General features: G+C 38.2%; 1 protein-coding gene across 3 annotated transcripts in view; it reads right to left on the bottom strand.

Moving 5' to 3' along the window:
- LOC103046162 (STEAP family member 2, metalloreductase) overlaps nucleotides 1-23,396 on the bottom strand; it is a 48,945-nt gene extending 25,549 nt beyond the window's left edge. Inside the window, exons 1-5 of one of the 3 annotated variants that reach the window (XM_007250373.4) lie at nucleotides 23,291-23,396; nucleotides 20,728-21,265; nucleotides 17,696-18,223; nucleotides 16,690-16,854; nucleotides 10,899-14,024 (exon numbers count right to left, since the gene is read on the bottom strand). In XM_007250373.4, the coding sequence (XP_007250435.3) occupies nucleotides 13,740-14,024; nucleotides 16,690-16,854; nucleotides 17,696-18,223; nucleotides 20,728-21,228 (1,479 nt within the window). In that variant the 5' untranslated portion in view covers nucleotides 21,229-21,265; nucleotides 23,291-23,396 and the 3' untranslated portion in view covers nucleotides 10,899-13,739. Of the gene's footprint in view, nucleotides 1-10,898; nucleotides 14,025-16,689; nucleotides 16,855-17,695; nucleotides 18,224-20,727; nucleotides 21,266-22,844; nucleotides 23,271-23,290 lie in introns of those variants that run through there. The other 2 variants (XM_022673631.2, XM_022673632.2) reach the window with 2 other exon arrangements.
- Between the last annotated feature and the right edge of the window lie 251 nt (nucleotides 23,397-23,647).

Raw genomic sequence — 23,647 nt, 5'->3', positions numbered from 1 at the left:
GTAAATAAATGTATAACATAATTTCCACTTCTCTTAAAATGTGCTAAATCTGACATTTTAAACATTTATATTTTGCAGCAAATGACTCATTTCTATGTAGTAGAGGAAAGATTTCCTAACCAAATAATACAGTTGTTCTCTGCTCTTTGTGTTCATAGGTGATCTGGTCACAGGTATATGTTATCTTGTTCCCTTGTCTTACTGAAGAGACAAGAATGTGCCCACCCAAGCAGCACAGCAGAGTGCAGAACAAAACATTCAAGTGAAAGCAACCAGCTAAATATTTTTTTCACAAAAAACAGTGATTACTAATATGCTGTTACAATACAGTGTGCATAAATGTGGATGTTTAAAGCAGAATAGCCAAGATGCTAAAAGCTGGGAATCAAGGTTAGCCATGATGCTAACAGCCGACCTCAGCAGAGTTGGAGAATGTTTGCTGGCCACAATGTTAGCAGCTGTTCTCAGCAAGGTTGCAGTCACACTGTGATGCTAACAGCTAGCCTCAGCAGGGTTGGAGAGCGTTAGCCACAATGTTAGCAGCTGTTTTCAGCAAGGTTGCAGTCACACTGTGATGCTAACAGACATCATCCCAGGTTGGAAGGTTTGAAACGGTTTAGCTACGAAACTAACAGCCAGTCTCGGAGGGTTGGAGCCGTGTTGCTAACAGACACGTTAGCTAGGTTTAAAAGTTTTGAAGTGGGTAAACTGCAATGCTAACAGCTGGCCTAGGCATGGTTTGGATAGGTAATGCTAAAAGACAGAGCAACCAGTCTCTGCAAGATTGCAGTGGAGAAATAGGAGCACTGTGGTTCTGTCAGTGCAGAACTGACCATGCATTTTCATTTAACATTTCCAGCTCTTCGTCTCTTATCATGACCCATAGCCCAGCACTTCCTCCGCATGTGTCAATACGGTCACATTAAAAGGGACGCAGTCTTGACAGGACGAGGGACGCAGTGGAAGTGCATCAAAAGTGTGTTCTGGCCAGTTTCCGTGAAGGGCGTGATAATCTTAATCAAATCTTAATTAGAGAAGCGGGCTGACCAAGCAAGCACACTCAGTCATGAGCAGACGGCTGAGTGCAGCTGCCTCCCTCCCACCCTTCCCTGTGTCACTCTCCTCATCCTTCCCCCTCCTTCTTCTCTTCTGATTACAGCCAAGGGTCTCGACAGAGCTTCCTCTCTGCTGTGATATTCACAGATCTGGACAGCAGCTCAGTCATTCTGAAAGGCGTTATATTGTATCAGTGTCAGATCAGATCTTTCTCGGTCTCATATTTTTTAACAAATCTATCCGTCTTCTAAATAGAGCAATATTAAGTTATTATGTTTAATAACCACTGCACTGTCAAAGAGATATATAGAGCTGGGACCTTCAGGATTCATACAATGTGTACTAACAAAGCTTAACCCTTGTATATATGCACAAATTACTGACCATACACACACACATACACACTCTTCTCCTCATGATGCTGGGTACCAGTGGGACAATCTCCAAAATCCTTTAGTTGATCAGATTATTTGATTCTACCCCTTTAGAACAATGCTCAAAAAATGTCAAATATGTAAATCAGCATGCTTAAGTCAGAACCTAAGCAATTTTGATAGCTTTCCAAGATAGAGACTATATTCACTAAACTAATTATCAAAACTTAAGGCTTGTCCCCATAGTGGTGTATAATTGTTTAGTCTTATTGAATTTTATTAAGTTTTTATAATCCACATTTTAATTAGCAAAATAGCTTAGTCTTTAGTTAAATGCTAACTAGAAATTCTCTACAATTTGTGGCTGATAACATGTCTTTTTTTATCAATATTTTAATTATTTTTTAAAATATAAGATTGTTTCGGATTGGTTTGTCTGCTCGGCTGTGTGATAAACTATCCTCTTACTATCCTCCATTGCCCATTTTCAAATAACTATTAAAACTGTCATTTTGTTTTCTTTTTCCTGAAAAACTACAATTATTTAAGGAAAATGTCAATATCCTCCACCTGCCAAACAAAAAGAGCTGCATCTGTGGCTGAAGAAGCTAAATGTTTAAAACACCCATCCAAACGCCAGCTCTTACCAATTTATGGAGGGGAAACCAACACCAGAACACCCTAACACACTAATATGCACTGACCATAAACTATCAATTTCTGAGTGGATTTAAAATGAAGCAACATTTCATTGAATTGTTTAAAAGGCTTCAACACTAACACTGCATTAATCATTTAGCTGTCGAAGCTATTTTTACTTAATTCGCCCATTTTCACTGGCTTAAAGAAACTTCCAAAATGAACAGATAACTAGTAGTTTCATGGTGCATTTGTACACACAATATACAGTATACAAAAGTATTGGAACACATGCACGTTCTTCTTCTAACATCAAGAGTATTATAATAGAGTTTATGCTGCTTTTGTTGGAGTAACAGTCTCTAATGTTCAGGGAAGACTTTTTACTTGTGCATTGGAGGTTTAATTTCTGTAATCTCTATCTCCCTCTATCTGCTCCTCTATCCTCTATCTATCTGCTCCAGAGAGTTCTAATCTATTGGCAGTACTTCTCACAAGGTATTAGACAAGCTGTACTTAAAGCAGCTGAATGCATTCATTAAAAAGGGTGGTCACAAACTTTTGGACCTATGTATACAGAATGGCCTGTTTGTGCTCTCTCTTCCTATTTCTTTTCTCTGTATCCGCCTTGCCTCGTCCCTCGCCCTCCCTCCCGCTCCTCTCTCCCGCTGCGGCCCCAGGGCCTGGCCGTGCTCTGATTGGTTTTATTGGCAGCGCTTCAGGACTTGGTTGCTGGCTTCCTGATGGCTTTCATGATGAAGATGGATCTGCGCATAAATGTTAGCAGAGCAATTTTCTTTTAATTTTATCTAGGACAAAGCAGAATGTCAGCGTAAGTGCATCATTCTGTGTCAGAATGCCCAACACTCGGACATCCATCATCTGGCTCCCTTTGGAGGAAGCAGAGGCAAAGGAACAAGGCCTGGCTTACACAGAGCACAAGTTTTAGGAAGAACGGTACACTGGGATTTTAGATTGATGGCTAAACTAATGCTGCTACCACTTGATTTGTCACAAAGCTGAAAGATGTCAAAATACGGCAGCATGAGGTTTGACGACCCTTTAATGTACCTGTCCCAGCGTACTGGTCATTTCCTGACGAGTTGAGTCACACGTGTTGGAGCAGGGGGAATGCAAAAAATGTGCCATGATTAAGCCCCACAGGTATCCGGAAAAACAACATTTAACCTTTCGTTTTCTAATTAAACGAAATTGCATTACTTGGATCCAGACTAGTGTTTACAAAGTTTAACTAAATTGGCAATTATACTTCACTTTCTATCCTGGAGTGAGAAATGTGAATTATTACACAGTGCCCAGAACAGAAGACGTGTGTTGAGATTTAGCCATCCAATAGTAGTATTGACAGGACACTGCCACTGTGTGTGTGTGTGTGTGTGTGTTTGTGTTTGTGTGTGTGTTTGGGCTGCTGGTTAAAACTGTATTAAAGAAGAAAAGCAAGACAGGAGAAGAAGAATGGTGCCATAGTTTTGCCCACACATGGATGGAAGAAAAAGAGAGAGAGAGCAAAAGAGGAAGATGTGATAAAATCCTGCACGCTGAATTCTCCAGATATTTTTTTTTGTATGATCCAAAAAAAAAAAACACCACCAAATGCATGCATGTGAGACTTAAAAATAAACATACATAAATATCTCTATATTTATGGAAACACAAGAGACAGTTGAAATTGAAATGCATAACTATAGGGTAAAATAAGTAAATCAACTAATTTAATTACTGGATATTATATAAATAAAATGTTCTCCCCTAAGCCTAGCAATACATCAAAGCAAAAAAAACTTCTCCCACATTCAGGATTCAAAACAGTTTTTACAGTACTTCTTTACACTATTTAAAACAGCAGCTGTGATTTACAATGTGTGAAGGTTTGATGAATAGGGGACTAATAAAACTGGTCCAATTAAGTAATATTTTTATTATTATATTTAGTAGTAATCTTAGTAACAGGAGCTATTTTGTCTTCAGATGTTTTTTAGAATTGTTTCGCACAGTGCATTAAAGCAGCATTATACAATAATTGTCGTTTTCTGCTTCTGGCTCCCACTACAGTCAGGAAAATGAAATGTATGCTTTAAACCACATTTAAAGGCTAGTTTATACTGCTGTGTTAAGTTCACATGTTGCCTAGGGCATAGCCTGCTTGAGTGTCACACTACTGCGTGCATCTGCATTGCTCTACAGTTTAAACTGTGAAGCTGGGAAGGTGTGGGCGGGCACACGAAACTCGGCGAAACACAGCAGTTACTGTCTGTGGCGTGTAGTTACTTTTCTGGGGAGGTGTGCGTTAGGCTATAGAGCAGAATATGTGTAAGATTGCCGCAGAAGTATAAATTGGCCTTAAAGGACATGCTTACACATGCATTTTTGGACAAGCTGAACACATAAACGGCACATTTGAAGCGTTGCAGAGTTCTCACAGCATTCCCTGCCTGCTTCACCAAAGTTGTTTGCATGCTGAGCGTGCGGTAGCAATGATTAAAGTGCTATTTTCTGAATTACACGTCATCCTGATTTCGAAGTTATCATTTGGAAGGTTTTGCTTCCCTAAAGACAAGACAAGAATTCCTTCATTACACTTTACAATGACCATCATGATGATAAAGTCAGTATTAGTATCATTAGTGTCAATTACTCTAGGGCATAAGAAAGAGCTTAACATTGGAGAACCAATTAACTGAGAACATAGACATTATAAAAAGACATGACAGTTCATGGGTAAAATCTAAATGGGAAAGCCTATCATACAGTATTATAAGAAGTAATGGCCTTTTATGTGACACTTAGCTGATTTATCAAAACAAAAACTCAGTAAAATTACTCTTAGAACAATTAAGCTTTGTAGAAAGCGGACAAGAATAATAGTCTACTTATCTGCATATGCCAGTGGCATTTTGCTAATGTCATCATCATCATCAAGAGATTACTTAGATTATATTACAGTATGTAGATAAATCAATAAATAATAATCTATTTATTTTTGTAACAAAAAATACCTTCTGTCTTTTAACTGCTGTCTGACAGTGAAATACACCTCGTCAGTTTATATGTAAGTAGCATGTCATTATATTAGTACCCTTTTACTGTACGCTACAATAAAACAGTACACTTTACCAGAGTACAAGGTCAGCCATGCTGGAGCGCTCCTGTAGCAGAAAAGATTAAGGGCTTTGCTCAAGGGCCCAACAACAGTGTCAGCTTAGTGAACCTGGATATCGAACCCACAACCCTGTGATCAATAACCCAACAGTCTAGCCACAGCAGCCGAAGGCACTTGTGATATAACATCACAAATAATGCATTTTACTCCATCAGACTCAATACTGGATGATTTTTTTTTCTCCCTGAGACACTGATAGCACATCTGGATACTGATCCAAATACATCCTCACATCCTCACCACCTCCTATGGTTCCTATGCCCAACCCTGGTTTTAGCATATCTTTCACATTACAGGCGGTTCACTCCTGTTACTAAAAACTTAGGATCCTGTCACCTCTAAAATAGGAAAACATATTGTGTTGCACTTTGACCTGCATACATAACAAGATTATACAAGCAGCCAAAATTAATACAAAACGTCTTTGCGCGTGCACACACACACATACATATTCAAAGAAACACACACATACACACCATCTCTGTGGGCAGTGGGTGAGATGAGTGGAAAAGCCAGTAATCGATGGAGAGGAAGAGAGGGACTGTCCAGAATAGCATCGGACCACCCACAGCTGAGAAAAAGCCCTCTGCACAATTCAAGACGAAAATCCGTGCATCTGACAGGCAGACATTTGATGACAAAAAAAAAAGAAACAAAAAGCACCAAGAAGTAGAATTAAACTATTTAATTATATGTGTGAATGTAATGATGATACTAAACTGTGATGCAAAGCAAGAGATTACAATATTAGAGTGAAAGGATATTTATTGGAGAAAACTGTCTATTTAGAGGGTGGCTCTAGTTGTAGAGACTCTGCTGTAGCGAGACACAGTGTCTAATCAGACTGCACCTGTAATCATTTATATATATTTTATATCTGCCACCTGGGACATAACCACATGCAGAGTATATTATTTTTATAAGTATTATTATACATCCTGGACAGCAGAGCCCCGAGGATGCTCTTTATGAATAATACTACAGCCAATCCCCTCAATTTAATTTAATTTCCTCACCTTTATTTTATAGGCCTGTTTCGACGCATCCCCCCTGATGGATGTATCCCGTGCTAAGTAGGCATAGGGTTTTATTGCTTGGTCATAATTGCCTGGTGTAGAAACCTGTGGCAGAGGATAACAGGCAGACCATTCCTCCTTGTTTGTTGATCATTAGCATTAATTAAGACTAATCTCTCTCTGTCGCTCAGCTGTGGCAGGAAGCATATTTGTAGCCATGGCGACAGGTCCCGTCTCTGCACGGTGCACATCTCTCTGGCCCACAGTCACTGTGATTTGTAGATTAATTAAATGGCAAATGTTAGCTGGAGAAGTGGCACTTGCAGAGGCCTGAAGTCCAATATATGAATCTTTGTGATAGAGACATTCACCCGACAGCTCATACAGGCTCCTCTGGCGGCGGAGAAAGCTTGTGATAGTGGATCTGAGAGCTAAGAAAGACTCAACATCAGTAATTCAGAAATGTTAGGGTAGGAATTGTATACCAAGTGGAGTCTGTCATTGCCTTGTCTATACTATACTAGACTGTCAGAACACTTTATTTCAGCTGTGCAAATACATGATTGCTTTGAATTTCTGCCAGCGACACTCCAAAAATCTACTTTCACTTATGTCTTCTGATTTAAAAACATGCTTATCCACTTAAACAAACTGAATAAACTTAGGAATATGTAACATCAACCTGACTTACAATAAAATCATATTTCTGCTAGGTCTATTATATGAAGTATTGGACTGACAAACTGACATGACAACATTTGTGCACAAGGGGGAAACTTTAGTACTTTAGTACAGCCTTTGGTGCTTCACATCAGTGACACTGCGATCCCATTCACACCTGGTCGCTTCATGTAAATATTATCTGGATGATATTCTGGTAAGAATTTAGCCTCATGCATTACATTTAGTATTCAAATGTGTCTCCAGTTTATTAAATAAAAATCTGATTGCTGTGTGAAAGGGAAGTTCAGTTATTACTGGTGTTTTGGTACTACTGGTAGGAGTTTTGATTGTACTGGAGGGGTTTTGGTTGTACTGGAAGGAGTTTTGGTTATACAGAGAGCGGTTTTGGTTGTATTGAGAGGCGTTTTGGTTGTACTGGAGGGATTTTGGTTGTATTGAGAGGCGTTTTGGTTGTACTGTAAGGATTTTTGGTTGTACAGAAAGGGGTTTGGTTGTACTGAAGGGATTTTGGTTGTATTGAGAGGCATTTTGGTTGTACTGTGAGGATTTTTAGTACCCAGCAGGGTTTTGGCTATACAGAGAGGGGTTTGGTTGTACAGGGAGAGATTTTGTTTGTACAAAGAGGGGTTTGGTTGTCCTGGGAGGGGTTTTGTTATTTTGGGAGTGGTTTTGGTTGTACTGAGAGGAGTTTTGGTTGTACTTGGAGAGGTTCTGGTTGTACAGTGAGGGGTTTTGGTTGTACTGGAAGGGGGTTTGGCTGTCCTAGGAGGGGTTTTAGCTGTACTGTGAGGGGTTTTGGTTGTACTAAGTGAAGTTTTGGCTGTACAGAGAGGAGTTTTGGTTGTACTGGGAGAGATTTTGTTTGTACAGAGAGGGGTTTCGTTGTCCTGGGAGGGGTTTTGTTATTTTGGGAGTGGTTTGATTGTACTGAGAGGAGTTTTGGTTGTACTTGGAGAGGTTTTGGTTGTACAGGGAGGAGTTTTGGTTGTACAGGGAGGGGTTTTGGTTGTACTGAGAGGAGTTTTGGTTGTACTGGGAGAGGTTCTGGTTGTACAGGGAGGAGTTTTGGTTGTACAGGGAGGGGTTTTGGTTGTACTGAGAGGAGTTTTGGTTGTACTGGGAGAGGTTCTGGTTGTACAGTGAGGGGTTTTGGTTGTACTGGAAGGGGGTTTGGCTGTCCTAGGAGGGGTTTTAGCTGTACTGTGAGGGGTTTTGGTTGTACTAAGTGAAGTTTTGGCTGTACAGAGAGGAGTTTTGGTTGTACTGGGAGAGATTTTGTTTGTACAGAGAGGGGTTTCGTTGTCCTGGGAGGGGTTTTGTTATTTTGGGAGTGGTTTGATTGTACTGAGAGGAGTTTTGGTTGTACTTGGAGAGGTTTTGGTTGTACAGGGAGGAGTTTTGGTTGTACAGGGAGGGGTTTTGGCTGTACTGAGAGGAGTTTTGGTTGTACTGGGAGAGGTTCTGGTTGTACAGGGAGGAGTTTTGGTTGTACAGGGAGGGGTTTTGGTTGTACAGGGAGGAGTTTTGGTTGTACAGGGAGGGGTTTTGGTTGTACTGAGAGGAGTTTTGGTTGTACTGGGAGAGGTTCTGGTTGTACAGGGAGGAGTTTTGGTTGTACAGGGAGGGGTTTTGGTTGTACAGGGAGGGGTTTTGGTTGTACTGGGAGAGGTTCTGGTTGTACAGGGAGGAGTTTTGGTTGTACAGGGAGGGGTTTTGGTTGTACAGGGAGGAGTTTTGGTTGTACAGGGAGGGGTTTTGGTTGTACTGAGAGGAGTTTTGGTTGTACTGGGAGAGGTTCTGGTTGTACAGGGAGGAGTTTTGGTTGTACAGGGAGGGGTTTTGGTTGTACAGGGAGGGGTTTTGGTTGTACAGGGAGGGGTTTTGGCTGTCCTAGGAGGGTTTTAGCTGTACTGTGAGGGGTTTTGGTTGTACTAAGTGGAGTTTTGTTTGTACAGAGAGGGGTGTTGGTTGTCTTGTGAGGGGTTCATGGCTGTACTGGGAGGGGTTTTGTTATTTTGGGAGTGGTATTGGTTGTACTGAGAGGAGTTTTGGTTGTACTGGGAGAGGTTTTGGTTGTACTGGGATGGGTTTTGGTTGTACTGGGATGGGTTTTGGTTGTACTGGGATGGGTATTGGTTGTACAGGGAGGAGTTTTGATTGTACAGGAAGGGGTTTTGACATTCTGGGAGGAGTTTGGGTTGTCTAATGCATTTTGTAGAGATGGATGTGTTTACACTGCTATAACGTGATTCAAATTTGTCTCAGATCAGCTTCTGAAGTGATCTGAGTGGTTGGATTTGTATCTTTTTTAAATGAATCTTGGGTGTGTTTACACTTGCTTTTTTAAATGGACTGGTACTGTTCTCTACTTTTTGTGCCATTTGTGCTCATCATTAATCTGAAATAGACGAAATTTAAATATATCCAGCATGACATAATAATTTAACGTAAAAAACAACAACTAAAATATATGTAAAAGCAAGAAATTTCTATGTTTACACAAATACATATAGAAATAGAGGACAATATTGTGACAGTGGGTTTCTCGGCTTTTACACATTATCTAAATACTGTATAATACCAACACACATTATGTAAATGATAGAAAGCTATTTAAATTTATACAATGTTGAATGTCCCAAAGCTAATTACCGTTTACAAGGGTAATTAGGTACAAAGGTAATTAGCTTTATTACACCATTTAAATACCAATTGATGTTCCTACAAAATTGGTAAAGAGCTTATTTGAAAGATACAGTCAAAGCAGATTCGGACATGTACAGTATATCCTGTAGAAACACTAAACCCAAACTCAAGCTGATGATTCTGTGACAATGCAAGTGCTCCATCTGCTGGAAGTTTTTATTAACACCACTGTTTTGCTGTTGGCAGTCATGTAATCAATGTGTGTTTTGTGTGTTTTAACCAATATTTAACCAATAAAATCTGTGCTTTTAGAGAAATCGACTAAATGTGGTTGTGTAAAGAACCTAGATGTGTGAGAGCTACATTGCAAAAATATAAAATATACATTCAAATTAAAAATACAATATTATTTACTACCTAAAATGACCACAAAGCCTGGATGAGTTTTGTCATTTTGATCATGGTAAAATACAGTGGCTTGCAAAAGAATTCATATCCCTTTTTTACATTTTGACAACTTACAACCACAAACTTAAATGTAATTTAGCAAGATTTTAAGTGATAGACAAACACAAAGTAGCACAAAATCTAATTTTAATTGAATAAAAATCTGAAAAGTGTGACGTGCAAAAGTATTCAGCCACCCTCATAGCAATACTTAGTAGACCCATCTTTAACTGTAATTACAGCTCCTGCACTTTTGCTGTGTCCCCTGCATGGCTTGTGGCAAACTTCAAACGACACTTCTTATGTCTTTCTTTCATATTTTGGAGTGCTCAACTTACAGTTGTCATGTGGGCTGTGGTTTTCTGCAGCTCCTTCACAGTGAGCATGGGACTCTGGCTGATTCTCTGACCAAGTTTGGGTGGACGGCCATAGCTTGGTAGGGGTTGGGGTTGTAAAATACTTCCAATCCCAATTTTTGGATGATAATTTGAACAGGACGCCTTTGGATGCTTAAAGCTTGGACATTTTTTTTATAACCTCACCCTGCTTTAAACTTTCAACAACTTTATCTCTGCCCTGTCTGGTGAGTTCCTTGGTCTTCATGGGGCGGAATACTTTTGCAGGTCGTTCACACGTTTCATTCCACTTTTTTTTTCTCAATTTAATTCATTTGAGTTATGTGGTTGTAAGATGACAAAAGGTTCAAGGGGTATGAATACTTGTGCAAGCCACTGTCTTGTGATTAAAACCACTCTGAATCTTCCTGATTTTCCTTTTAAACAAAACAAGTCCCAATAATAATAATAACAATAAATCCAGAAACACAGAAAAAAATGGAAACACGTGACAAATATATACATATTCCATTTTATTACTTTATGTTGTGCTTTGGCACAGTTAAATAAAATATAATAACACCATAGTCACAGTAAACAAGTGATGCTGCTCCAGCTGGAAGATACAGTATAATGAAGCCAGGTTCTGGAATCAGATAACCTGATCAGTACACTTTAGTGCTGCCTTGCATGTACACCAAAATTTACCCTGCTAACCTACAACTCCCAATTCTTCCAAATAATTTAACAATGTACACTGTACATGATTACCATAATAAGAATATTGAGAATATGTTTCTGATCACTTGACATGTTCATGTGTACACCAAAGCATTATGAATATGTATTTATCTATTCTAGCTCAGGTTAGCACATATTAAACGAAAAGTGAGATATATGTTAGAGTCACTGATGTACAGAGCAATGTTTAATACAGTTTATATAACAGGTCATCAATTCTGCAAAAGAGTATTGAGGCTGTGCAGAGGTTTGAGGCCTTGTTTCTTAGTATTGCTGGTAGTACAGATGGAAAGCCTTTTGACAAATACATCTGCCAAGCAACACAGCCACAAATTAACCTACATCATCATCTATAGTGCTCTCCATCCTGTTTAAAACATTATTACCATTACTGTCATTAGAATAAGAATGTTTTCATGTCTGACACAGATACTGACACTATCTTAATACTGTCTTTTTCCTTCTCCTAAAGTAAGCTGTTCTAATTTCTTGTAAAGACTAGAAAACTGGCATATGTGCTTAAATACATGATACATTGGTTCTAACATTAAGTATTTATGTAATAATGTAGGATAATAGATAATATCAGATTATCCATTTATATATTATTTTTCTTTGGATAATCTGATCAAATGATTTGTCAGACATAAACCAAAACTGACCCTGAGTTACTCAGTTAATTATTATTAATATAATTTATAATTACAACCCTTTTAATACTGTACTCATGTATAAGTGCACACTCATCTTCTGATCTTCTTAACGTCTTAATGTACGTTTTATACATTTCAGGTTTACCATGTAAATATGACGAGACTTTCTGTATCTGATGACAAGACAAAACTGCTGAAAACTCTGCAACATCGCAATTTACATTTACTTAAACCTAAAGTCTGCATTTAAAAAACATATGAATTATTTAACTAAAAATGTGATGATGGATAAATACGAAATACATAAATATATAAATAAAATGATGGAGCGCACTGTTTCTCATTCAGTAGACGGACATCACGTTTTAGAAGTATATAATGGTGATGATGCAAATGAACTGCAATCAGTTGTGAATATATTAAAAGTGTTTTCTTCCTGTTTTTCATAGGCATAAATAAGTAAATATGCATGTAGTTCTTTCACAGATAATGATCATACTGATATATCCAAGATGATTCATCAACCCTGTCATGCCTTTATCAGATCCTATAGCACTACATTTTTCACTTCATTAATTTATTTTTATTATCTGCTAATATCCTTCATATCTGAGGCATTTTGCTGTTTTTGCCTGAGCTGCAAGTAAAGTTGGAGTGTTTGAGGCTTGTTTACACTGATGCATTAAACCAGAAGTAATTTCCTTTTTTGTAACGTTGTCCCTGTATTATCAACATTATTAACACCTCGTTTATGTAAAAGCCTTTGTGGATGAATTGTATCATGTTAAGGCTACAAGTTTTTTTTTTTTTTTAGCAAGTTTAGGCAACAACTGTTGTGGCTTAAGGAAAAGGACAATCCAAAGACAAACAAGAACACTAAACAGTAGGAATGCACAGAATATTTGGCAACTAAAATGATTTGTTTAAAAATGACAAAAATAGGTCAAATAGGTGAAAAGTATTCAGATGTTTCAAATAATTGCAATTTTTTTTTTGTTAATTTAAGTCAAATTGTGCTTTGTTCATTTATCTACTAGCATGTTAAAATGCTTAGTGTTTCATAGACATTTCTATAATAGTAATTGCTTTTTCTATAAAAGGCAAAACAATACATTTTGCCTGTTTAATTCACGCAATGGTAAAAAAAAAAATAAGTCCTGGCATGGTGTGTTTTAGGATGCTGTTGGTGAATTATTCCAGCTGTCCAGAAATCAGGCAGTGATACTGATGTGTTTAATCCTCCAGCAGCACAGCTGTATCTCATCCTTCGTGACTTGTACAATCACAACACACACTAACACAACACCACCCAAATAATACATATTCTGTAGCAGTCCTGCAGGTCCTGTGAGAAACAGAAGGACTATAGGCTTTAATTATTAAACTATAAAGTGCTCATATGGACTCAGTGACGCTGAAAGAATAATGGGTACAAAAACAAGTAGGTTGTCATAATGTTATGCTTGATTGGTGTAGAATTCTGCTAAAATTCGTAACAAAAAATTTAATTTGAGTGTTCAAGCGGTTCAGGACAGCCCTACACTTCATGTGTAGGAAACTAGAACTAAAATAACACAAACACAGTACAACTGAATTAAAGTTACTGAGCAAGAAACTTTACACAGTCTTTCAATGTCACTTCATGGTCTTACAAGGCTTATAGACAGGGTTCAGTAAGTTACACAGGTCAGTGTGAACTGGGATACCCGGAGCAGAGGCGCAGTGTAAAAGAGGTCCTTGAGAGCCACGTGAGAGCAAAGCTTTGGAGCAGTGAAGGTTGGCTCCTTTATTCTATGTGTTCCTACAAGCATCTTGTGACTGGCCTCATGACAACCACGATTTAAAAAATAAAATAAAAAAAAAACCACACATACACAGTTAAAAAGCAACAGTGGCTTCAGTTGGTTGGTCCTAGCAGGGCAGTAGAGGCTGCTGAGCACTGCAGAGAAGGGATGAGACTGGTTGAGTTACATTATGGTCACTCTCTCTGGGGACACGTGGGCAGCAGGCCTCTCATGGTCAGAGTACCGCTGGCTGCTCTCACACCCACGGCGGATCCTCTTCAGCCTCCAGGCCACGCAGGGCAGCAGCAGCACACCTTTCCCTATGATCACGGTTATAGGCAGAACAAGAGCCAGCACAAAGCTGGGCGGCAAGTAGAAACGATAGGCCTCCTCTTCAAAAGCCCGCTTCCAGCCAAACAGCAGCGTGTGGAATGTAGCAATAAGAAGGGCAATGTAGCCAAGAGTAGACTACAAAGGACAAAACAGAGAGTCTCAATAAAGTCTGATCATATGAGAAACCTTTGATTATTGTTCACTAAAATGAAATGAACTTGAAGTTAGGTTTTACTTAGAGATGTAGGATAAGGAGAAACATTTAGAACATATGAAGCATGCACTTCATAATCCCATTCCTGCAAAACATCAGAGTTTCCTATTTAACTGTTTTATTAAAGCATACAGTGTTGCTTAAAAGTTTATGAACCCTTCTAGAATTTTCTATATTTCTGCAGAAATATCAACAGATTTTCACACAAGATAAAAAGAACAAAATTAAAGAGTGGCAAAAGTATGAGAACCTCTAGGATTGGCAGTTTGTTTAAAGGTGAAATCAGAGTCAGGTGTTTTCAAGCAATAGGAGAAAAATCGGGTTTCAGTGGGCACCCTGTTTAATCTAAAAAAAAAAAAAAACAGGCATCTATCAGAGTCTGCTCTTCACAACACGTTTGTGGAAGTGCATCCTGGCACAAACAAATGAGTTTTCAGAAAAAGACCTGCTGATGCTCAGCAGGCTGCAAATAGTTCAAACCCATCTCTAAAGAGTTTGGAGTCCACCAATCCACAGCCAGACAGATTATTTAAATATAGAAGAACATCAAGACCATTGTTTCCCTCGAACAACAAAGATCACTCCAAAAGCGAGGCGTGAGAATAGTTGGCATGGTCACAAAGGACCCCAACCTTCATGCCACAGCTTTTTTTTTTTTTTAACACATCAAGCCACAATATGAACGTTCATAAGCTAGAAGATAAAGATCATTTAAATCTGTTTTGCTCTGAAAGTGTTTAGTTGTTGTCTCGTGGGTACTGTGTTAAACACCGCTTTGTTATTTCTGGTATCACAGTCCTTTTTCACACATGAACAGACTGAAAATATAAGTATACTCCAAGAATTAAGAGTATACATGTGATGAAATATATGATTTAAGAAACATTATATCTAAATTGGAATATGCTGTTTATGTGACTACTTAAATATTCAGATGACTGCAGACATGTTTTAAACTGGATTATGAAGTGCATGTAAGCGCACACAAATACCACTTAAACACACTATGGATAACAGCATGCTGAAAAAAAACAGGGAGAGAAATGAATGAACTATAATCAAAATTATTTTTCCTTTTCCCAAAGTTTTCTAGCATTCGTTCAGACACTTTCTGAATACTTTTGTGTGCTACTTCACAAACTCCTGTGACATAAGTACTTAAAATGTCTGTAATGAAAGTGTGTATTGTATTAAAATATATTATTTTTTTTTATAGAACACTGCATAATTGACAGTCTATAATAATAAGCAAACTACTTGGATACTGAACGGAATGTAAATAAATGTAGGCATGAACTTCAAGATTACAGAGAATGTTTATATATTTATTCTGAAAATCATTCTGGGCAATTCAATCACAAACTGCACATGTTGCCAAACCATATAGTTGGCATTTTAAATGCTTTTCCTGTGACTGCTTGTGATTTTTCACATTTAAGACTACTTGAATAATCAGAAAACTGCAGAAATCTGTAAAAGCACACAATGTTCCATTTCCAAAGCATGACACCACTCTGCCAGACACTTTCTAGAAATTAAATGGACAGTTTAGTCCAAAAAACACCAGAGCTTGTGTGCCATCTTATGTGACTCATCTGAAATAAATAATCAACACGGCTCTTAGAGAGGTAGAAGGGTGAATTATATAACTTTCTTATAATGGTTCTATTACAAGATTTTTTTATAAAGTGCTTCAGCATTAACACAAATAGCACAACCTGAAATAACCTTAAAAAGCATTTTTCTCTGGTTAATCCTATTTTGTGTTTATATTCTTAAGAATATAAAACAAAATACAAACTACACACGTCACACAGTAAAACAAGTATTTGGTGAATGCAGCATAACAACCTTCTGCTGTATAGTAATGAAGTAGAACTATTTTACTTCTGTACTTTGGTACTAAAATGCTGTATTTGTACCTACTGGAGGATTTTTTTTCTCCTACTGCTTTCTGTAATGACTACATAACACAGTACTGTGCGTTTACTTTCAGTGCTAGAGTAGTACATTATAGAATAAACTACTTACAATACTAAAGTGCAAAAAATGCTGAATATTTTAATACTTCCACTTAAGTACAGAGCTTCTATGTGAGTCACTTTTTTGATAGAGAATTCAAATTCTCAAGTCTGAGTCTGTAGTACATTATACATGTCTGCTCATGAGAACAGTAGACAGTCCACCTTTATCAATTATTTTTAACAAGCCCTTGTTGTTACCTCCCCTCAGGGGAATTTTAAATTACATTTTTCTTTCTATTTTTCCCCTGAATGTTTACTTGCATAGTTTGTGTCTGTGTATGTACCGAATCACCACTGTTTTTAAGAATACCACTGATTCTAGTATTGCATGTCCTCAGATTAAAAGTGTTAATTAAAAAAAAAACATAAAAACACTAGCAGAGGACTAAAGTGTTTTAGTGGAGATTTTTCCTCTGCGTTTTTCTCTCCTCCCCAATACAACACTTGCACAACATAAGTGTGATGCACTTGTAAGTAGCTAAAGAAACCTGGCTTGAGCAAGTTTTTAAAAGAAATTTAAACAGGGCCTGTGTAAGCTTTCCTTCACAGCTATCTTTCTCACCTGGATAAAGCTGAACTCCCTCCAGTTCAGGGCGCTGTGTACTGACGGAATGGAGGTAACAGCCAAGAGGGAGAGAAGTCCAAGACTCATTATTCCAAAAGACACATACATCTCCACTCTCCACACCTCCTCCTCGTTCCACGAGTTCTCAATGTTAGCATGGACCTATACAGGAGAGGAGAGAGAGAATGAGAGAGAGAGTGAGACAGAAATGTACCGGTACTTTGGCGGAGCATTTTACATTAATGTAGACTGAAGCCTAACTGAACAACATTACATTTGTTATAGTTAACTTAACTTAATGTGATGCAAATATAAGGCAATACATTATCATTACTTTATTTAAATTGTGTGTGTGTGATTTCCTAAGCATATACAAACATTATCATTACACTCATAAGCCAAAAGTCATAGGACAGGAACTAGTGTCCAATGACATGCCTGTGGAGCCTTCTGCACTAAATGTTGACGTAACATTTGCTTGACAATTCTTGCCAGATGCCGCTGGCCACAATCATTACCAGTCACTGTGGTGTCTACTGTAAGTGTTAATGCATTCTATGACATATTTCTGATATGTAAGCGACACTGTGGATTGAGAAATACTAAATACCAACAGAGATTCAGAAAAGCAATATACCATCCATCTGACACCCACTATTAGGTCTCACTAGAACTCGGATTTGCCTCACTCACTGGATAATACCTCACAACTTTCACAGGTGTTCCTTGAGGTAAATCTTCATGAATAATTTACATCAATGTGTACATTCATTCTGGCATTCCCTTTTGTCAGGTCAGTGTATATCCATAAATACTCCATAAAAACTAAACATTCTGATATTTATTTTGCATCATGAACATACAGTGTTATCAAATACTGTGATAATAATTTCTGCCATATCACCTGCCTCTATTTAGCATTCATGTTTTCATTACTCGTGCCCCAGTTGGCATAACTAAACATGTATTTGCACCTATGACATGCACACAAACATCCACAGACCTGCTGGTAGGCCATGTTGAGCAGCAGATATCTCTCAGATCTTCTCATAGGCAGGCAGAGGCTGTAGAGCACATGCACGCAGGCGAAGAAGAAGCTCAGCAGGCCCAGCTGCTTTCTGCTTTGCAACCAGCCCTCCAGCCAGTGGGGGAAGCGTCTATACTTAGTCCCGTACAAAAGCTGGAGTGCAGCAGCGAGCTGCCCTGCTAAATACACCAGTGCCAGCAGGGTAATAGCCACTACAGGCAGTGTCCTGTTGACCATCTCCAGAGGGATCTTATAGAAGAAGCTTTGCCTGTTCTTCATGTAGGGGTGGATGATGTCCCGAACAAAAGAGTAGGCGAAGAAGAAGATGGACAGGGCGACTGCGGTCAGAACGGGACCTTTCCAGTCTGAGAACAGGCGTAACGGCATATTCTCAATCTCCTTGGCCGAGGACAGAGTACCCATGTCCACTGGGATGAAACTGAGCTGCCTGGCCATCTCAATGACCTGCTGCCTCGCCTCCACAGAGTTACTGCAGACATACACCTGCAGAAAAGGATTAAAACGGGAATTTAGCATTCAAAAGAGTGGATTTTAGTAGCAGTAGCAATAGCAGAAAAAAGAATGAATGACTTCCACTTCATGAACAGTGGAAAAAATGAAAAGAATTGCTGGGAATGAAAAAGCAGTCATGGTTTAAGTTTATCTAGTGTATAAATCCCTATTAAGTCCCTATTAAGTTAGTTAGCACTCAATCAAGATGCTACAATGAAAACATATTTCTTACAATCTAAGAAAAAATATAGTATCAAAATATATGTATTTTTAAAACTTGGAATTAAATAACGTTTGTATTTTTCTCAACATTCCTTTTCCATTAGTGAGTGAGTAATATAATTTTAAAAGAACAATTTGTGAATATCAGCAACAGTGACAGCAGAATAAGAAGAAAAAAGAGACTAAACATCGCTACAATCATAAGAGTCCTCGTGGGCCACAAACAGACTTTGTTATATTATGAGACAGCAATTCAGAAACAACGGAGGTGTACAGCAGTGAGAGTTTATGAGATTTAAAATATTTTAAAACAAATAAAAAGCAGTAGTGACACTATGCTAAATAAAATAAAATCATAAATAAATCACTAGGCTGTATAAAAACTTAACTACAGAGGAAAGAATTAATGCATTCATGTTGACAGAATTAATTATAAATGTAATTATTTATACAAATATGTCCTAGAACAGCTTTGTGTTTTTACAAACATGTACATAAATGATGTAGCCTGTCTCTTAGCACCACACAGCAAAAGTGATTACTGTCAGCTTAAAGTACTGCCAATAAGCCATATTTTGGTTGCTGTTACGGTTTTGTCACACCTTATACCTCCGTATGGACAGGTAGGGTTAAATATTTATTTGCTTCTAGCACCTAGGTATGTTTATACGAGTTTGTGTGGTGCAATGAAAGTAATTCTGCATTAGAATGAGCAGATTTAGTAGCTGTAACTGTAACTGTAGCAGATAAAAGCCACTTTACAACTAGGATGAATCTCTGGGAGTGAAAATACTATCAACAACAATCAAATCAAATTAATTCATGCCTTACATATTTCAGAAATTGGACCTGGGAAAGGTCTTTTGGGGGATTTGAAAGCAAGCAGAGTAGAGTCTTTAATGTGACAGTCTGCTAAGCTGCCTGCCTTTACTACAAAGCAATTTATTAAAATCTGGAATGGAAGTAAAATATGAGGAGACAATTCTATCCCCAGAAGTCTCCCGTACGACTGACATTAGCACCGCACAGAGGAACATGCTTTTAACAAAGCATTCACTGATTTTATTCCACATTGTTTAAGGCTGTTTACTCTCAGTGACACACAACCTGTTAGTGGTGCATAAATCAGTGGTGCACTGTAATTATAACCATAACAAATAAACAGCTGCATTAAAATATAAATACATATCAATTGTTCAATTTTAAACACATGGTGATCTGTAATGTGGGTGATGCTGACAGGATACTTGGATCTCACATGATGTCATGTGATGTGGTGGTAGGTCAGGATTTTCTGAAGACTTTTACTAAGAATTGCCTACAACTTTATTACAGCCTAATGGAAATGAATGGCCTTCATTCATCAAAACTGCATTTTGAAATGTATCATCCATTTCTGTATATTTACACAATCAAACCCACTAGTGATTGAAATTTTAATTTGAGCATTTCATTTAAAGGCAGATGGCACTGTACTTCTGTTTATGCTGGGGCTGGGGCCTAATTTATACTACTGATTAAGTAAATAACTATAGCCCAAACAAAACACAATACAGGTACATCATTCTTTAAATCAAGGCATCATTCTCTTCATTCTGTCAGATTTTATTCTTTGTAAGTTGTTTTAATCCTAACTCTGCATAGTTACTTAAGCTCTTGGCTAGCAGCCGGAGCTGATAACTTACTGCTCAATCTTAAACTTCACCTATAAACTTTAATTTGCTTAATATTAAAACATGGCTGAAATACACTAATTTTTCGATGATTCAAAGATGAGAAATAGCTTAAAATCAAGACTAGATGCTAAAAATTATTTTATAACTGCACTTAAAAAGCAATAATCACTCCGGACTAATCACAAATACCTGCAATGCCTAGGTGATAAAATGTGGTGCTCTGAAACAGAAGGTTATAAAGTAAAGGGGATGTAATTTCTAAATGCTGAAACTAAATCTAAATGTTGAAAGCTAAAAATGCCTTTATTTAGAAAACTGAGAACTGTACATTTCAAACACATGTAAATTAATAAGCCTGTGATTTATGTGTTTTATAGAAATTATATAAACTGATCAACTGTAACATTAAAATCCTTAACAGGTAAAAAAAATGATAATGTTTTTGGCAACTGTAAAGAGGTGTGACCTACAGTACATACACACTAGGCAGCAAATGAACAGAAGGGTTGAGATAACATAGACAACTGTACCTATGACATTCATTACATTCATTCTAAGTACTCTCTTAATTTAAACCAACCCAATCATAAGTCTTACCTGCCGACTGGCGTCTTTGGGGCCTGACTGCATAGCCCAAGCCGAGATGACATTAAACGCTTTGACCACAATGGACTCTGGAAAAAGGGAAGCGAGGTACTCTGCATTGGATTCTGGGTACTGATTCAACCTCCTGTTGTTACTGACATCTATCAACACCTTTCCAGCGAGCAGGTGCTTAATGTCCCAGAGAGAAGAGTAGTGTTCTCTGTGAATCGCCAGGAAAACCATGGAGGCCTTTCCAACCGCATCTTCATGGTGGGTCACATCCACCACATGGGGAAAGAACTCGGCAGCACGCTTGGGCTGGCGACTGCCCACCACTACGTGAAAGCCATTGCGGAGGAGACGAATTGCCAAACACTTGGAGAAGTCTCCGGAGCCGATGATGGTGATGGTGGGCTTGCAGGCTCCTTCCCTGGGTCCATTCTTCAGTCCGTTGGGTAAGAAGGAAGCTTTGGTGGCAGCAGGGCTTCCGCCCATCAAGGAAATGGAGTCCATTTTCAGGTCCGCAGCTCCTGATCTTGTTTCCTAGAAACTAACATGACACCCCCAATTAAAGATGTACACGGGCAGTACATTTTCTTATAGTTTACTATAGTCGAAGGTGTTCATACTATTATCCAAGACTGATCTCATTTAACTTTTTGCTTGTATAATTATAACAATGCTTGGTCAGAGTGCCATTATCATGCAATATTGGCACTACTAGTATGTCCCTTAGCCATCACATTGCCAGGTAAGTAATAGAGGTGGTATAATATTGCATGTTGTTATAAGTTACAGATGTTATACTTTAATGATCTAATATGATATGACTTCTTAGATGATTACAGTCTAGATAAAATTAGATCGAACTTTAAGTTAAAATAATATTAAACATTATTAGAAAAATAAGAAATTAAGAGTAAAAATCTGAATCTGCATGTTGATTCAGGCTTTAGTTCATAAACTTTGGTTTAGTTTCTTTGGTCAGGCAGTTAAGCACACTTTCATTATTTTCCTAGAGTCCACCTTAGACCCCTTTTTAAAAAACAAAACAAAAAAAAAACTAAACATTTTTGTTGTGGACTTTGTTGTATTGTTTTGTGTTTTCAAAAGCTACCAGTCATAGGCTTGTTTTCCTTTTGCACTTTATTTCCCTTTATTATTTTGTTTTCCCTTTTTCCCCCTCTTTTAAAAGTGGAATGTAACAGTAATATACATAGGATAAGATAGGATTTGTTTATCATTGGTTAGAGATAGGTATGCACAATGATATCTGAATTATATTGGTATTGAACTAATAATGGCTTCTTTTTTATTTTATTTTTTATTTTTAAAGCGACATCAGCACTGGCCCAATGCCTGGATTTTTATTTGCCTGGGCTGATATTTGAAACTGATACTTGCTGATGGTATGATATCTACTGCATGCTGGAACAGGACCGAGTGATTCTTTTTTCTGCATTTAGCCTATGTCTTCCATTAACATAGATACAACAACTCAAAACCCAGACCCCTAATTACACATAAAAACTAAACACACACAAAACAAAAACACAAGCTCACATTATACTGTCCCGCAAAGAAATAAAACTGCCTCTGCAAGTTGTGAAATGCATTAAAATTTGTAGGAGGGGCATATTCCATAGTTGTTAATATACAATCAAATGTGAACGTCTGTGTACGGCTAGGTAGAGGTGAGCAATGATAATGTTTTTCCATATTGTGAAATTTTCTAATCGCATCAACAATATAACGTTACTTTTTTAAACATGTCAAATATACCATCTGCACATTTTATTACAGAGAGTATAGGCTAATTAATTGTTTTATATCTTAATATTTCATATTTTTACCATACTGTCCAGGCTTAGTGTATTAAAGGACTAACTAAAATGAATAAATAAAAACCCATTAATCAAGCTCAAGACCACAGGAACCCTCAAAGATCCAATATTGAGCTCATTTGTTTTATATTTTGAAACTAAATTAATTTCTATGGGCGTGGCAATGTATTTTTAAATGAACCTTAAAATGATAATCTTTTAAATAAATTCAACAATTATCAGTAAATATATTGCAACACCTCTCGTTCTTTAGTAAGTTTTAAAAAGAGAGATAATGTAAAATACCTAGGTAGGTTAGGTGAGCTGATAGGACGGACGCAGCTGCTGTGAGTGAGCGGGGCTGATTGTGGCCGTTATCCAGTGATGAGCTCTACAGGTCCGCAGCGCTGGAGCTCTGGTGCGGTGTTTAATATAAACATTCTGCTGTAAAATATATACACTCTCTACAGTAACACACACCCCGACCACCGCCGCGGTGTCCCCGCAGTACCGGAGGAGGAGAGCGGGGCTCTGGAACAGCGCGGGGTCCGCGGGGAGAGCGGCCAATGTCACCCGGCGTATAACGCTCCGAGTAAAGGAGGCAGGAGGAGAACACCTAACCCAGCGCAGCACGACCTTAATTATATATTTATATCACTGTCTTTAGAGAGAGAGAGAGGAGGCTCCGCGCTGTTAAACCCGATAATTATAAATATCTGTGTGTGTGTGTGTGTGTGTGTGTGTGTGTGTACCTGTCATTAGCGCCGCGCGGACCCGCTCAGACGCAGCTGCTCTCTCTCTCCACAGAGACGCCGCTCCGCCGCCGCCGCTGCTCTTGCTGCTGAAACACGGAGCGGAAGCGACACGAGCCAGCACAGCGCCGCCTGCAGGCCGGGGAGCAGCACTGCACCCAGCGGCGGACAGACCCCAACTACTCCGATACTGTTCATAGTGACGCAGAACAGGAGATTTCAAGAAATCACACACTGTTCTTAAGATTATCTTAATATAAAATAAAAAACAACTATAGCAACGGATAATTTTAGGGCAAGCAAAATACACAAAATAATACTTCTAACAAGCTGTGGTTAACAGCTATTTATCCCCAC

Source organism: Astyanax mexicanus, chromosome 6, assembly GCF_023375975.1.
Source record: "Astyanax mexicanus isolate ESR-SI-001 chromosome 6, AstMex3_surface, whole genome shotgun sequence".
NCBI classification, from domain to species: Eukaryota; Metazoa; Chordata; class Actinopteri; order Characiformes; family Acestrorhamphidae; genus Astyanax; species Astyanax mexicanus.
Note: the sequence above shows the minus strand (reverse complement) of the source record. Positions and strands in the feature narration are given on the sequence as shown.